The sequence below is a fragment of the Ochotona curzoniae genome, unplaced genomic scaffold, assembly GCF_017591425.1.
Source record: "Ochotona curzoniae isolate NIBS_2020 unplaced genomic scaffold, NIBS_Ocur_1.0 scaffold_3208, whole genome shotgun sequence".
Lineage (NCBI taxonomy): Eukaryota > Metazoa > Chordata > Mammalia > Lagomorpha > Ochotonidae > Ochotona > Ochotona curzoniae.
Genome location: NW_024467106.1, coordinates 14696312 through 14712550, shown reverse-complemented (window position 1 = coordinate 14712550; position 16239 = coordinate 14696312). Strand labels below are relative to the sequence as shown.

The window sequence follows — 16239 nt, the reverse complement described above, 5'->3', positions numbered from 1 at the left end:
CTTAGCATATGGATTAGAAATCGCTGGCCTGAGGGGAATATCTGCAGAATGAAATGACTGTATCTAAGCACATGTGTGTCTATGATCATGATAGATATGTCTAACTATGTATGGAGAAAAAAACATATTTTATATAGATATATATCTTAGAACTATATACAGTTAGAACATATATATGTGTGTATATATATAATATATTCACATATATTTATTCACATATATATAAAAATATTCACATATAAAAATATATATATATACTTAGAACTATATATATGTAATGGAGAAAAGAAAAATGCTTCTCCATATACATATATATAGAGAGAGAGTGAAAGAGAGAAGAAAAATGCTTTAATATCTAATTATCTGTTTATTACCTTTACTCTGGTGTGAGAATTTGACCTTAACAAAACAAAACAACAACAAAAAACCAAAATCTGTGTTCTTCCATTGAGTCACCTTTCTCCCTTTGTAGAAGTACTTAGCTCCCTCCACCTTCCCTTGTAAATCTTACTGATAATCCATTGCTGGTTAATCTCTTCTCCTTTCCCCTCCCCTCCTCGCCCTTCCCTTCCTTTCTTCTCCCTTTCCTCCCTTTGTCTCCCCTCCCCTCCTCTCTTTCCTCTCCTCTTCCCTCCTCCCTTGTCTTCCTGCCCCTTCTCTCCCATTCTCTCCCTCCCCCTCCTCTTTGCTCTCATCTTCTCTCCTCTCCTCCTACCCTCTCCTCCACTCCCCTCTCCTCTCCCCTTTCCTTTCACCTCCTCTCTATTCCCCTCCCCTCCCTTCCCTTCTACTCTCCTCCCCTCCCACCACCTCCTTACCTCTCCTCTCTCCTCTCCTCTTTTCCTATCTTTACAAAACAGAGTTTTGTTTTCTTGTTTTGATTTTTGTTTTTGTGTTTCAGAAAAGACAGGGCTGTGTCATGGAGTTATTTGGGAGGGTCAGTTGGGGTGATGTTTACCATCTTCTGAAAGTGTGTTCACACAACATTTACCAGCCAACAGGGAAACAAAATAAAGAGCAGGGACTTCGTGGACAAGTTAAGATATCCACTACAATTTTGTCCTAGGATGAGTGATAGAAAATTTTAATTCTAGTTCCTTGTTCTTGACAGCAATAAAGCTTTCACTACCACAAGTAATTGCTGTGCAGTGGCAAATAAAGTGATATAGGTGAGGTATCATGACCAAAGCCTCACACACATTTCCTCCCTTTCCTATTTGAAAGCCAAGTGTAGATAGACATGCTGAAAAACCAGGGATGCCTTACTCCTTGCAGTACGTTTCAGACGGCAATGGTCCTAAAAATGTTGTATGAAAACATGTCATCAGAATTTGTAAAGTGATGATACCTTAGCCCTTTTTGGAAATCTTCAGCATGCGTTAAAACTTCCAAAGTTCAGAGAAGCCCTGAAATAGATAATGGGACATTCATCATTCCCATCTGATAACAGAACCTTTTGGACAGGTGATCTGAGTGAATATTTTTCTTGTGTAAAATGGAGGAAGACAGAGAGCGAGCGTGTGCAAGAGAGAGTCAGACATCTTCTCATGAAACTCCTTTATTTTGAAAGCATTCTTCATAAACTGAATTCTGTTCTGCAAACATTAAAAGCCATCCAGTTTTGGATCGATGCTGCAGCTCCTCACTCTGCCTTAGGCTCCCTCTCTGCCTACACTGGCATACAGCTCTTCCTTTAGTTTTATCCAGATCTTAATTCAGATGATCTTTGCCCGTGGATCCTTGCATGTCTTGCTGTCCCATCCATCCAATGGATACCCTTCATAATATCAGTATCCTTATTGCAATGGCCTCTTTAGTTACTTTTCCTTGGCATGTAAACTGCCTCTTGAAACACACTGGTGACAGCCTCCTAATTTCTCTTTCTCTTCACTGTAGCCTTGTTGTGTAGAGTTGTTTGCCACTCAAATTCTGTTAAATATGCACATGAGTAGATAACATTTCACCTGTTTTAAATTTGAGATAAATTATTCTATTTTTTCCACTTTACAGATGAGGAAATTGAGCCTTAGGATGTTATGTATATTTTCAGAACCAAATGACTGACAAATGATAGAGCTGAAGCTTGAATTTTGTTGTGCAATAGATAAACTTTATAGTTTTACTCTCTAGGAAATGAAGTATTTCTGTGTTTTTCATTTCTGCAAGATAAAATCTGTAAGAACAATTGGAGAATATACTGTCATTACCTTAACAGCTTCGTAACCCACAGAAGAAAATCATCTTTCCATCTTAATCTTCATAAGATTTCAGGTGCCTCCTGGGAGTGCAAAGGGAGAATGTCCAAGGCACAAGGTGCAGGTCAGAAAACAACTTTGGAGATGAGATTTTACAGAGTAAATTCATCAAAATTGGAATCATGTGACTCATTCTCCTAGCTTCTACAGGAACTAACGGATGCATTGTTTGGAGCCAAAGCCCTCGTGTAGGTTTCATCGTTTTAACCTCTGCCAGGAGCAGAAAAAAGAGTGGATAATAGAAATATATTAGCATTCCAAAAGTTAGGGATATGCCAAGACTATACCCCGTGAGGGACTGAGACCAAAGAATGAAACGCTTTCCCCTTTCTGGGTATTTCCAAAGGTGAATTTGTCTCTGATATGATTTGGAAGCTTTTGACTCGTCAGTGTCTTCCACTTGATTTCTCAGTGTACTTAGGATCAGTATGTGGAGTATGGTGATGAATGAGTGCATCCTGGTAAAACACTCAGCAAGACGTCCTGAGACTGGCATCAAGAAAAAAAATATCATGACATTCTTCTGAAGCTGGTTTGGCCAACATTCCTCTTTGTCTCCCACAGAAAAACAGGAAATAAAATCCTTAAGATTCTAGTTGCGCGTCTAGCCATCTGTGCACACTGCAGCCAGGTGTTGGGGAAGATACAGTCAGAAAAGAAAGTCAGAAAAAATAGCCCCCATGGAGCTTTCAGTGTTAGGAATTAGCATACCTACCTCTGTAGAACACTCCAGAGCCATTACAGGGCACTAGTGCAATTTTTATCCTGCCATTTAGGAAAGAACTGCTATGTAAGACATTTTTATGGGCCACACAAGGTACAGTGAAATGAAACAGGCAGTATCTCCATGCTCAAGAAACATGTTCTAATTCAGAACCATGGGCAAGATCACCCGTGTGGACACTGGGCTCATGCATCTGGGTGGGAACATACACAAGTCACTTATCCTTGTTGATCCTCCTTTTTTCCAACTGTAAAATGATTAACACTTACCTCACAAGGTTGCTGCTGAAGGGATGTGAGCTCATATATGCATACGCAGTGAATAGTAACTCATGTTACTGAGTTTCTGCTTAATCATAAGGTTAGGGAAATGATATTTGAAGCACAAATTTTTCATGGTACTTCTGTTTGCTTCTTAAGGATTCGTGTTCATTACAGTACATAGTGGGAACCTGGGACCTGTGTTTTCAATATATCCAGGAAAAGGCAACAAATTTAGAGAAAGAGAGGCAGTAGAAGGTGAGGCAGTTCTCCCGGGCGTACAAGGAAAGGCTTCCTATGGAAATGTACACACAGCTGAGTTTTTAAGAATGGACAGAATTCAAATGGGCTAAAGAATGGAAACAGCAGTTTCAGCAAGATGCAAGGCAGGATGTCTGTACAATTCACTCGCATTCTGTAAGGCACTTCATAGTTCATAAAAGATTTCTCCATGCATCACTTCATTTGAATCTCACGGCTCTATGATGTTGACTGTACTGAAGTTCGGAGAGATAATGCACCTTGCTTACATAACCAGGCATAGTTGTAACATTTATTGCATACATGATGTATTATGATTACACTCTACAGTTTTCCTGAATTAACTGATTGAATTCACATAATGACCCCAAAAGGTGGGTACTCTCAAAAATTACTAAAAGAGGGCCCGGCCTGGTAGACTAGCGACTAAAGTCCTTGCCTTGCATGCACCGGGATCCCATATGGATACCAGTTCTAATCCCGGTGGCCATGCGTTCCATCCAGCTCCATGCCTGTGGCCTGGGAAAGCAGTCGAGGATGGTCCAAAGCCTTGAGACCCAGCACCTGAATGGGAGACCCAGAAAGAAGCTCCTGACTTCTGGCTTCAGATCAGTTCAGCTCTGGCCTTTGGGATCACTTGGGGAGTGAATCAAGGGATGGAAGATCTTCTCCTCTGTCTCTCCTCCTCTCTGTATATCTGACTTTGTAATGAAAATAAAATAAATCTTTTAAAAAGTTACAAAAAGACTAAACCTTGTGCTTGGCAGATAATAAATACTTCCTATGGAGCAGATATTAAGAGGCCTGCATCCAACATCAGAATTCCTGTGTTTGAAGCCTGATGTCTGCTCCTAACTCCAGGTTTTGTTAATTGAGAGCCTGGAAAACAACAGATGATGACTTAAGTAAATGGGGCCATGTAATGACCTGGGTTACATTAAAATCAACTTTGGCCTGAGTCCAACCCCAGCATTTCCAGAATTTTGGGTAATGAGCAAGTAAATGCTCTCTCTCTCTCTCTCTCTCTCTCTCTCTCTCTCTCTCTCTGTTACTGTCTGTGTTCCTGTGCATTTCAAATAATTTTAACATTGTTTATGACAGTTATTACTATCTCCATTTCACAAGTGGGAAAACTGAGATTCAGAAAAATCTCAAACTTTATAACAAACAAAACTTTCAAGTAGCAAGATTTGAATCCTGATTTATCTGTTTCCACAGTTGGTGCTACTAATGATCAACTTTATCCACTACCTCAAGGATAGTCTTCCCTCCAGCCAGCATTCCATTTGTTCCTCAGTCTTAGCCTTCTGAACTTTCTTGGAAGAGAGGTTCTTGGTCTTTATGTTCCAGCTGGAGGGCTGGTGTCCTGTGAGAAAGCTTCCTCTCAACCTCTTGTTTCTTGCTTCCCAAGCTGTGTTCATTTCATGTGTGAAGCCACTGACTGTCCAGAGCTGGCTGTGGAGAATGCTTCTCTCAATTGCTCCACCAATGACCGCTACCATGGTGCCCAGTGTACTGTGAGCTGCCAGATGGGCTATGTTCTGCAGATACAGCGAGATGATGAGCTCATCAAGAGCCAGGTATGTATCAATGATGCACTCAGAATCCTTTTCCAACTCCGTAAGGCTAAATGAATATGGGACAGGTTCTCTTCTGGAATCCCAGAACTTAAAATTGAGTTATCAAATACTAGATGCTTAATAAATATGTATTGAATCAATCATAACCTCTAATAGAATACTTTCTGCATAGAACAGCATCCCATACAAATGCTTATCAGTGTCCGTAGAGCTTGCACATCTTCAAGATCATGCAATGAACCTTTAGGAATAAAACTCTGACAGCCAGACCTCTGCCATAATTGGACATTGTTTGTACAGGACGATCTAGATATGAGCCCTCTGTCAATTGGGTATGCATTCGTTAATTCATCGTAAATCAGATGCTGTATGGGCTGCTAGAGAAAAAGCAATCATTTAACGTAACCTTGTCCCTTCTCTCAAGAAGCTAGGTCATTAATGGGCGAGATAAGGCAGATAATTCACAAGTAAGAATGTCCTTGTAAAGGGATGTATATATGTGATAAAAGCAAAGGGAAGTAATTGGAAGGTACCAAAGAAGGAGTAACTTAAAAATTAAGAACCAAACACAGAGGCAAAGTGATGTGCAAAGGAGAGAAGGGATAAATACTTGTATACTTCAAAAATTTGCACAAAAGTAAGCTTCTTTAATTCCTTATTTCCATAAAGCTTTCAAAGCACACCTATGCAGTTTGCGAAGATGGCTGAGTATGATGTGCAGGGCCAATGCAGAGAAAGAACTTGCTGTAGACAAAGACAGGTGATGAGGTTTGAAGGGCAGGTTTGGTCTACTGGTACAAGACCCTACCAGCTTATGAAGTAAGTGTGGGATTTATCTAGGTAACAAGGAGCAGAGGAAGGGTGTAACAAGATCAGACCCTAACTAACAAAGACTCCTCCGGCTACCCACACGGGTGTAACTGGGAGTATAGCAGTAAGATTGGCACAAAGGAGGCCCTCAGGAAGTCATCAGGGAGCTCCTAAAAGATAAACATGTCCTGCACACAATGAATGGCAGTGGTTGGATTTGAACAATGTGGCAGAATGTTGCTTCACCCAAATGTCACTATGAAAACCCAAGTGAGGCATGGGAGGGTAGGACAAGATGGTAGTTAAAAAATTCTTCACACCCTGGAAATTTAAGGCTCCCATAGTTCTATTAGTGCATGTGGCTTTTCCTGGTGCCCACCCAATTGACTTGGCCTTCATACTGCAAACATGAAGGGCACATTCCTTACTGCTGGAAATGCCTATTTGTGCAGTTTCTGGGCTTACTTGTCTTAGACACCTATTTCCGTGTCAGACGTGACAGGTCTGAACTCCTGTGGAAACAATTAGACTATTTTGGCATCAGGCGACCTCCAGTCCCTTTGATGTGTGCTTAAGGGAGGGAAAATGTCCTTTGGTATTAAAGCCCCAGAACAACATTTGGCTGGCCAATCCCCTGGGGTGTGATGGCTTCCTCCTTGAATGGAAGCCTCCAGGCTGCTGCTGATGGTCCTTCTCTTGGCTTCAGAGCATGGGCTCACCCTACCACCTACCCAGCCTTACCATCTTCCACTTTGGTTCAAATTCCTGTAGAAGGTTTTTTCTCAGTCTTGTTCTTTCATGTCTTTTTCTTGACTATTGAGGTTTCAAGTTCCAGAACAGGGAGTGCCTCCTGGAGCAGTTTCCGGGTCGAATCCATTGTTTTGCCAGTAAGCTTACCAGTAAGCTCACATAAGAAAAGCAAATTCTATAGATCTCATAACAAGGAAGACAGATATCCCAAGACAGCATACACCCTACCAAGCACTACGACAGGCTCCTGAACATCTCCTTTGGAGCCAAGGAAAGATAGATAAGATCAGTACTCACTAACCTACCATTGCTTTGTGTAAGAAGTCATCATGCCCTGTAGATGTCTCTGAATCTCAATATTCTCGTTAGCAAAACAGGAAGGAATAGTGACTTACGAGACTCGATAGGTAAGAGTTAAGGGTGTTGTCTTGGAGTTCTAGTTCCACTCAGTCTCTTTACTGGGTAAGCTAGGTCTCTGAACCTCTTTATCTTTAGGTAAGAACTGAGTATTAGTATTTACTACATGCTAAAGCTATATTTAGTCCATCAAGTTGTTGGAATCATTAATGGAGGGAGGGTAGGTTGGAAAGTATCACTAAGCTCCCAAATCTGTATTGAAGTATGTAAGAAATGTGTCTACTTTATACAGATGTCTTTTAGAAAGCATGTCAAAGTTAACCATTAGGCACTGGTCTAGCACATGGACAGGACTCTGAAACGTTGTCTGAGGGAGAAGGATCTGACATCTCAGTTTCTGTTTGCCATTGCTCATGGTGCCTATCTCTATCTTATAGGTGGGGCCGAGTGTCACAGTGACTTGCACAGAAGGCAAGTGGAACAAGCAGGTGGCATGTGAGCCAGTGGACTGTGGCCTCCCAGACCACCATCATGTCTATGCTGCCTCCTTCTCCTGCCTCGATGGCACAACTTTTGGCCGCCAATGTTCCTTTCAGTGTCGTCACCCTGCACAGTTGAAAGGTAATGTGAATCTTTGATGCCCCTCATCTCCTCTTTGTCCGTGGAACACCCAGAGGCTGCTTTCAGGCCTTCAAAGTTTCGGGTGCAAGAGTTAAGTCAGATTTTATTTGTACTCTTGACCTTTTCCTACAAATTATATTTACATAAACATCCTCTTTTGTGATGATCTAAAAATAAGAGTGATAGCGAGATCCCCCACCCCAAGATGCTGCAGATCTTAAAAATAAAAGAGAAGCAGGCTGGGAAATAAGATGTGAGTAGTTCGCTCGGTATGATTAGGCTCTCTCTTAGGAGGTAAGTGTGATTAGTATTTGCATTTGCTAGAGAAGGAATCCAAGCTCTGAATATTTGAAGGACTCACCCACAGCTTCCTTATTAATGGTTGGGACTGCACTGGAGCCTGGATCTGTCTATCTCCAACACCAAATGTTTCTCCAAACTGGGGCTTGGCAGGTGGTGTTGGAAGGGGAAGCGAGAGTGAACAGGAACCATTTGGTATCCTACTGGACAGGGCACCCAGGGTATACAGGTCAATAAAAGAAAATCTGGCATATTAGATAAGAGGAAAAAAATTGGGACTAGGTGAGAGACTGATCTGAGAGTCCTAGCCAGTCAAGAACAGAGTTGTTCTTAGAGTCTAGTGGGAATAATTGGACTATTGAAAGCACTGGGTATCCTAAATCTAGCAAGTCAAGGAATCTTAAATCCAGCAGGTCAAGGAACCCTAAGTCGAGTAGGTCAAGGATTTTTATAAAGCCACAGAGCAAACTAGCACTACTTTCAGAACAAAAGCTTCTGGTTTCTAGTAGAGTCCATATAGAATTTCATTATCCCAATTTTCAGAAATGTCAGAACCTTCTTGTTTGTTCATCAGAGGAAATGTTGGCCATTATCAAATATCCAAAATAGTTCTTGTGAATATCTTCATCTCTCTCCATTCTAAATCGTCATAGCAATTAAAAAAAATGATTATAGGTTTTAATTCACATTTTCCTGTGTTAAAAATGATTTGCAGGTGGAAGTTGTGGTTCTGCAAGTTAACTGCTGCCTTCAATGCCAGAATCTCATATGAGTATACTAATTCAAGTCCTAACCCTCCACTTCTAGTCTAGTTCCCCAGTGTTGTGAGTGACAAAACAGTGGAAAATGACCCAAGGGTTTGGCTTCCTGTTGTTCACATGATAAAGAATATCAGACAGCAATTCAGGCTCTTAGCTTTAACCTGATCCAGCCTTAGCCACTCTCCGTGCCCTTTTGCATAGTAAACCAGCAGATGGAAGATCTCTCTCTCTCTCTCTCTCTCTGTCCTTCCCTCCTTCTTTCCCTCAACCCTCCTTCTCTGTCTCTCTTTACTTTCCCCATAACTCTGCCATTAAAATAAATGGATACATCTTAAAAATTATTTGGATTGGAGTGACATGTGGAGATCAGTGGAAATTGTAAACCTTCTTACTTTTAGACAATCCAAGACTGCTTCTTGGTCCCATTTGCCCAAATATGGGATAAATTAATGATTCCATACTAGAAAATCACGCTGTTCTCCATCTGAGGCCCTTAGGAAAAGGGGAATGTGTAAATTAGCACTGCTTATTATAGCATCATGAGTAATAATAAAAATGATGCAAGCCCTTGTTGTGATGCTTCTCAGCTGACTGTGGTTGTAAGGAGCAGATCCTACAGAAGAGCTAAGGCCTTGATAGTCGTTAATTCCAGTGTTTCTCTTCCCTTGCAAATGCAGGGAAGCATATCTCTGTAGTGATGACCCTGCCAGAATCAACTGCCATTCATACCCTTCAGTTACCAGCATCGCTTGGCTTGGATCTGCTGGCAGCAAGGACCGGGCAAAGCAATCTCTTTCTTTCTTGAGCTTGTTCATGCCATCTCATTCACCTCCATTCCCAAGCCAAGAAATAGAGAAATAATTGAAACAGGTTTTCTCTGTTCTTTTCTGACTTTGTGCCCTTTCCTCCACTCACTGCTTTTCCTTTCCTTATATCATGGTATAAGCAAAGAAGCAAATAACTTTAGAATCAGGAAAGACCTAGTTGCACTACTGGCTCTACCCTGCAGACTGCTTAAACCTGGGTGAGAAATGTGATATTTAGGACCCTCAGGAGCATTATCAATAAAATAGGCTTAAAAGTGCCCATGCTGAAGGGTTACATGGAGGATTAAAGGTAATCATGTATATTAGTAAACGCTCATTTTCTCCAAGCAGCATCACCATAATAAACTGAGCAGTGCCGATCTTTCTGTGCTATGAAGTCCTTAACTTAGTACCGTGAAGATTTGTTCCATCTTCCATGTTCCTTTCAAACCATGGACATGGGTGTTTTCAAAGGTCAGTCACCACCCAAGATGATTGGTTGAATTTAGTCCCTAGAAAGTTAGTGCACTGCAGGCAGCTCCACAAACACACTTGCCACTTACACTCCAGGTGAGCTTCTACTGTCTTGACTTTCCTTATACTTCAATCTCTTTTAAAGATTGATGAAAAAGTCCTGAGAATGTTCAATCTTACAAAAATTGTTTATTTGAAAGTCAGAGTTAGAGGGAGGCAGGGAGGAGTGAACAAGAAAATCTTCCATCTGCTGGTTCACTCCCCAGATTGCTACAACAGCCAGGACTGAACCAGACTGAAGTCAGGATTGAGGAGCTCCAACCAGGTCTCGTCTCCCAGGTGGTGACAGGGGACCAAGCACTTGGACCATCTTCTGCTTTTCACAGGTTATTCTTGGGGTCTGGATTGGAATGGGAAGGCCTGGAATTCAAAGCAGTGCCCATGGTGGGATGCTGGTATTGCAGACAGTAACTTTATCCATTACACTGCAATAATAGATTCCTACTCACTCCCCTTTTAAAGATATCTTATTATTTATTTGAAAGAAAAATTTACAGACAGAAAACGGGAGACAGAAAGAAAGAGAGAATTTTCAACTGCTGATTTGCTCCCCCAGATGGCTGCAATAACCAGCACTGGTACACGCCAAAGCCAGGAGCCAGTAACTTCATCAGAGTCTTCCATGTGGGTGACTGGGTTCCCAAGCATTTGGGCCATCTTTTCAGTGTTTCTCAGACCATTATGAGGAAGCTGGGTCAGAAATGGATCAGCTAGGACACAAACCATAGCCCATATGGAATGCTAGTGTCATAGGCAGTAGCTCTACCTGCTAAGCCAAAACAATGACCCCACAATTCACCATCTTAAAATCACTTTTGCCAAGATTCTTTTTAAATGAGCATAGTAAGCCCTGAGCCTGCTGTGTATCTGTGTGTGTGTGTGTGTGTGTGTGTGTGTGTGTGTGTGTGTGGAGAGACTTACATGTAAAATGATAGACAACTTCAAAATGTTAATAGCTAAGAATGAAACATTACTTCCACCACTAAGGCAGCTCCAACTAATTCAACCACATCAAGTGCATTTAACATTTATTATGAAGTAGGGCTTCTAAAATAAGAATGTCTCCATTTTACAAAGCTCTTTTAAAAAGGCCTGCTTTCTACTTTTAGCTCTTACTGCTGCCTCTCCCAGTTCAACTTCGCCTGTTTTACATCAGTGTGTTCTCTAGTTTCTATTTCCAATTCCATCAAGCATTTTCTGATCTCTTGGACTACTGAAAAGGTTGAGAGTTGGGTTGAAATGAAGAGTGACCGCATCCTACAGTGATCCACAATAGGCTGTTTGCTTGTCCTAAATAATCTAACTGAAATTCCCCCGTCTCTGCCTGCATGGTAGTGTCAACATGTCAGCCTCTTTCATCCTTCTCTTAAGAAGTATACTCCATCAGCCAACCCTGAAAATGACTGCATCTTAGAACACGTAATTTCCCTCATGTCTAACAGTTGGAATGATACGTGCAAAGAGATTTGGAAGCAGAGGACAACTTAAAAAACAAAGCAAAGGTGATGAGGAGAATGATGTGTTATTATTCTGGGGCTTGTCCTTGATGCCAAGATACTCTCCTGATCTAAATTCCTGATGAAAGATTTTCTCTGAATAACAGTACTTTGACCATGTTCGTCAGTAAGCATCACAGATCTCAACTGAGCCCCTAACCCTGGTTCGAACAACAGTTTGACCCTCCAGTGTCTCAGTTTTCCCACCTACAAAATTGGTTTAATGATGAACTGAGTTGCTAGGAAGCAACAAAGAAATAAACTCCGTTTACTTTTTAGGTCTGTCCCATGAACTCAATTCTCAGATAGCCTTTGATAGAATTCATTTCAGAAATTTAGAAAACATTCAGGCAATGAAACAAACAAAATGTGACCTGATTTTCCTCAAACTGGAGCTGGAAAGAGGATGGTTCTACTGAACAAGCAGTGTTCCTCTGCCCTGCCAGCCCCAGCCCTAGTGAGCTCTTCAAGTCTTCAGGATTGTAGTAACCTCGCAACGGACTTTCACAACTGACATCAGCAGAGGATCAAAGGCTGTTCTTGGTGGCTCCATTTCTTCTACCTCAACTTCTCCTTGACTTCTTGAAGTTCCAGTGGGCTATTTTTAGGACAACAACCAGACTGAAATCTTATCTGTCCATACTTCTTGCCCCGCCTGGCCCTTTCCTCTTTCTGTGCCTCATATCCTTTTAAAATCTTTTTCTATAACATGTTTAGCTTATTCACTATCAACAGGCATTGAAATTGAGTTTCCTTGCAATCCCACCAGTGCAAGCCCTTGGCTAATGTAGATTCCAAGTACTTGCCTATCCCAAGCTTTATTTTTCTTTTCTATGAACACCAAAGTACGCAATATCACTTACTTTCTGAAAAACGGGAAAATCTCAGCGATGGCTTTGGTTTAGGGATGAATGTGTTAGATGCCTCAATTAGAGTCCCAAGAAGATTCATAATATTTTATGCAGTCAACTAATTAGGTATCAAAGACTTCAACGTTTGATAATAAGTGGACATAAGAACAAAGGGTGAATAAGATATAACCCCTTGCCTTATGATCCAGGCAATATTAACAATAGGCTGAAGATCCGATACGGCTCTTTTGGGGTACTGTCCAATATAAATTTCAATGACTTAAAAATGTGTATATTGTAATTTTACAAATACATGGGGCACAGTATGTTGATTTGATGTGTATATATATTGCATAATGATAAAATCAGGATAGTCAGGGAATTCATGATTTTTAAAAATCCATTTTTCTTGTGATGAAATTAACATTCATAATTTTCCCTTTTAGCTATCAGAAACACAAAAGATATTATTATTGCCAACTGCAGCTGCCCCACTGCGTAATAAATAAACCATTGTTTTCCTTATAGGTGCTCTGAAAGAGACTTAGCCTGCTAAGTGATCTTTTAAATGAAATAGCAATATTGTTGTTGGTATTGTTACCAGTTAAAAATTATTTAGTGATAAGAATTGTGGTGCAATAGGTTAGTAGCCATTTGCAATGCCAGCATTACATATTGAAGAACTGATTCAAATCCAGCTCCATTTTCAATCCCAATTCCTACTAAGGTACCTAGAAAAGAAGTGGATGAGGGCCTAGATGCTTGGGTCCCTGGTACATATTTGGGAGACCTATATGGAATGCTAGGCTCCTCATTTCAGCATCTGTTTCTATGGAATCTCTCTCCATCTCACACTCCTTGACTCTCTTTCCCTCACATTTTCTGTCACTCTGCCTTTAAAATAAATAAATCTTCTAAAGATAGCCTCATATCTGTTAGAGATTGAAATCTTCTTAGTGACAACTGTAGCAAGGAAAAGGAAGATTTACTTTTCTGATTTTAAAAAATACCATGAGCTCTAAACCCGGACATGTCTTCATCCTGTGCCCTGAGTGGTGTGCTGCCAAGAAACGTGGGTAGACGCTTGAGGACAAGAAAACTAGAGTTGGCAAATATCAACAATATTATCTTCTTTCATTTTGCTTTTAAAGATTTATTTTAAATTTTATTGGAAAGGCAGATTTACAGAGAGAAGGTAAGACCGAGAGGAAGATTTTGCATCTGCTAGTTCACACCCCAAATGGCCACAGTGGCCTGAGCTAATCTGAAGCCAGGAGCCAGGAGCTTCTTCCAGGTCTCCTACACTGGTGCTGGGTCCCAAAGCTTTGGGCTATCCTCAACTGCTTTCCCAGGCCACAGGCTGGAAGCTAGAAGAGAAGTGGAGCAGCCAGGATACAAACCGGTGTCCATGTGGAATCCCGGCGCATGCAAGCTGGGGACTTTAGCCAATAGGCTACTGCGCTAGGCCCCAAAAGATTATCTTCTAAAGCTGGTTACTTACCATTATGGGCAACTAGAGCATGGTCTCTCTGGGGGAACACTGACAGCCAGTGACATACATGTCTCAGAATCATTGTAGCTCTGGAATCTGGCACAAATATCTGCCAGTGTGATCACTGGTTGAGTGTTGTTTCATGGGCATTAATTCATTGATATTTTGAGTTTGTCCTGCGTCTGGGACAAAGCTTTAGGGAGAGCTGATGAATCTGTTATAGGATAGTGGTCAGTGCCATGGGGCTGAGATAGCGGTCAGTGCCATGGGGCTGACGGAAGGGGATAGCTGGATTTTGTCTCATTCCACCTCCTTCAAAACCACATAGTGCATGCGAGGGAGTAACTCTAGCTAGAGTGTGGAAATATTCTGCTCCACACAGTATATGCATCTCCAGAGTCAGTTTGTTATGGGATTGAAGGACGTATCCATGGTCCTGAATCCCCAGTATCAGAATGACTGTGGTTCCTCACTTGTCTGTGTTGCAGTCAGCTCCTCTGAACGTACCTTTCTGGTTGGCACTTCTTTCTTGATTAACATGGTACAGCTTTAATGTTATTTTGTCACAGTTGATGTGATGTATTTTTAAAGAGTTCCAACATGTTTTTAATGGATATTTTGTGTCTCTTGGACCCTGTGAAAGGGTGACCCCCTCTATCAAGTTTGACCCCTTTCTCACTAAGCTTATTCTATGTGTAAGCATCCTAAAACACCGACCACCCCAATCACAAGAACAATAAAAAAATAAAGAGCTGAGTAGTTCCTGGGTTTCTGGAAGCCTTTTTGCTTCTGTAAAATGCAAATAAGTCACCTTTCACACTCTGTTCTTTTTAGTTGCATGAGAAAATGCTCTTCGCTTATAGATTCATAGTTCATCAGTGTGGAATTATCTGTGGAGTTTACATAGACAATGCTGTTCTGTGCTAATGCGGAGGGAAATGAATGAAGGCAGGAAAAGCAGAGACACACATATGAAATTGTAAAGACTCTCCCCTTTTTCTTTTCCTGTCTTATTTTCTCCATTAAATGCTTTACTTTCTGATTTAATATATTATTATCCGCACTATTCTGTTAGATTATAAGTTTCCAGGTAAAAGGATTATTGATGTCTTGCCTTGTTTTGTTGTGCTTTTACCCTAATATATAAAAAATATCTGCTTATCATGAGATAAGAGAGGAAAGGAAGGGGATAAATCAGGACATTGACAGCATGTTTCATGATTTTTTTTTTATCATGACACATTGGAAGGTAGGAGCACTTGTCTTCTTCCTGTAAGGAAGCTGAGGTTTCCCTCTTCCCAAGAATGTATAACAAGGCCTCTGCTGAGCGAACATAGCAAACCTCCAATTAAAACCAATTGTCTCGGGGCCCAGCGTGGTGGCCTAACAGCTAAAGTCCTCACCTTCAATGCACGATATGCGCTAGAATCCCATATGGGCACTGCTTCTAATCCCGGCAGTGCAGCTTCCCATCCAGCTCCTTGCTTGTGGCCTGGGAAACTAGTCAAGAATGGCCCAAAGCCTTGGACCCTGCACCCGCATAGGAGACCTGGGAGAAGCTCCTTGTTCCTGGCTTTGGATTGGCTCAGCTTGAATCATTGTGGTCACCTGGGGAGTGAGTCATTGGACAGAAGATCTTCCTATCAGTCTCTCCTCCTATGTGTATATCTGACTGTACAATAAAAATAAAATAAATCTAAAAAAAAATCAATTGTCTCTACAGTTGGGCAGAATTGGTTTTGAACCTCAGTTTTGTCTTTTACTAACCATAACAGCCTGGTCCAGTCACATCACCCATGAGTCTCCATTTTGAAATGATAGTTATGATAGGTGCACTGTATTATAAGAATAAATATGATTGCATGTCAGGAACACTCACTCCAGAATAACTGCTTAATACGTGTCATGTCCTTCCCTTTCACTCCACCCATCCAATCTTCACAGCCCCAAACCTCTCATGTATTTCCAGGCCTGGTTGTCAACACCATTCAGTAACCACCAGAAAGAAGAGAGTTTGGTGGAGAAACACAAGTTTCAGGTCCTCCTCTAATTGTGTCATAGAAGTTTGGGGCAGCCTGTGTTTTGATAATGTATGAGCTGACAGTGAAAAGCCTAACTTCCTTGTTTTACTTTCATTTGCAACATTCTCCATCAGGCCGGTTTCCCGATGGCAATCAGCACTTCTGTCAGAGCTGGCACCATCTGCGGGGAAGTGCTGTTCTCTCAGCTGCTTTGGCAAAGCTTCACTGAGTGCTAGGGCCCGAACAGAAAACCAAACCTCCTGATAACATGATGCTGTCACTTCCAGGCATGGGGTAGGGGGGTGGGGTTCAGGCAGGACAGATACAGGTGCCAGGAGCAGAGGGGGAAATGGCAGACTG

At 41.5% G+C, this 16239-nt stretch overlaps 1 protein-coding gene across 1 annotated transcript in view; it reads left to right on the top strand.

The window, feature by feature from the left end:
- The window catches only part of PAPPA (pappalysin 1), a 234249-nt gene that overhangs the window by 180296 nt on the left and 37714 nt on the right, over window positions 1–16239 (top strand). The window contains exons 14-15 of the mRNA XM_041004621.1: window positions 4912–5080; window positions 7435–7618. Coding sequence (XP_040860555.1) covers window positions 4912–5080; window positions 7435–7618 — 353 coding nt within the window. The remainder of the gene's footprint in view (window positions 1–4911; window positions 5081–7434; window positions 7619–16239) is intronic.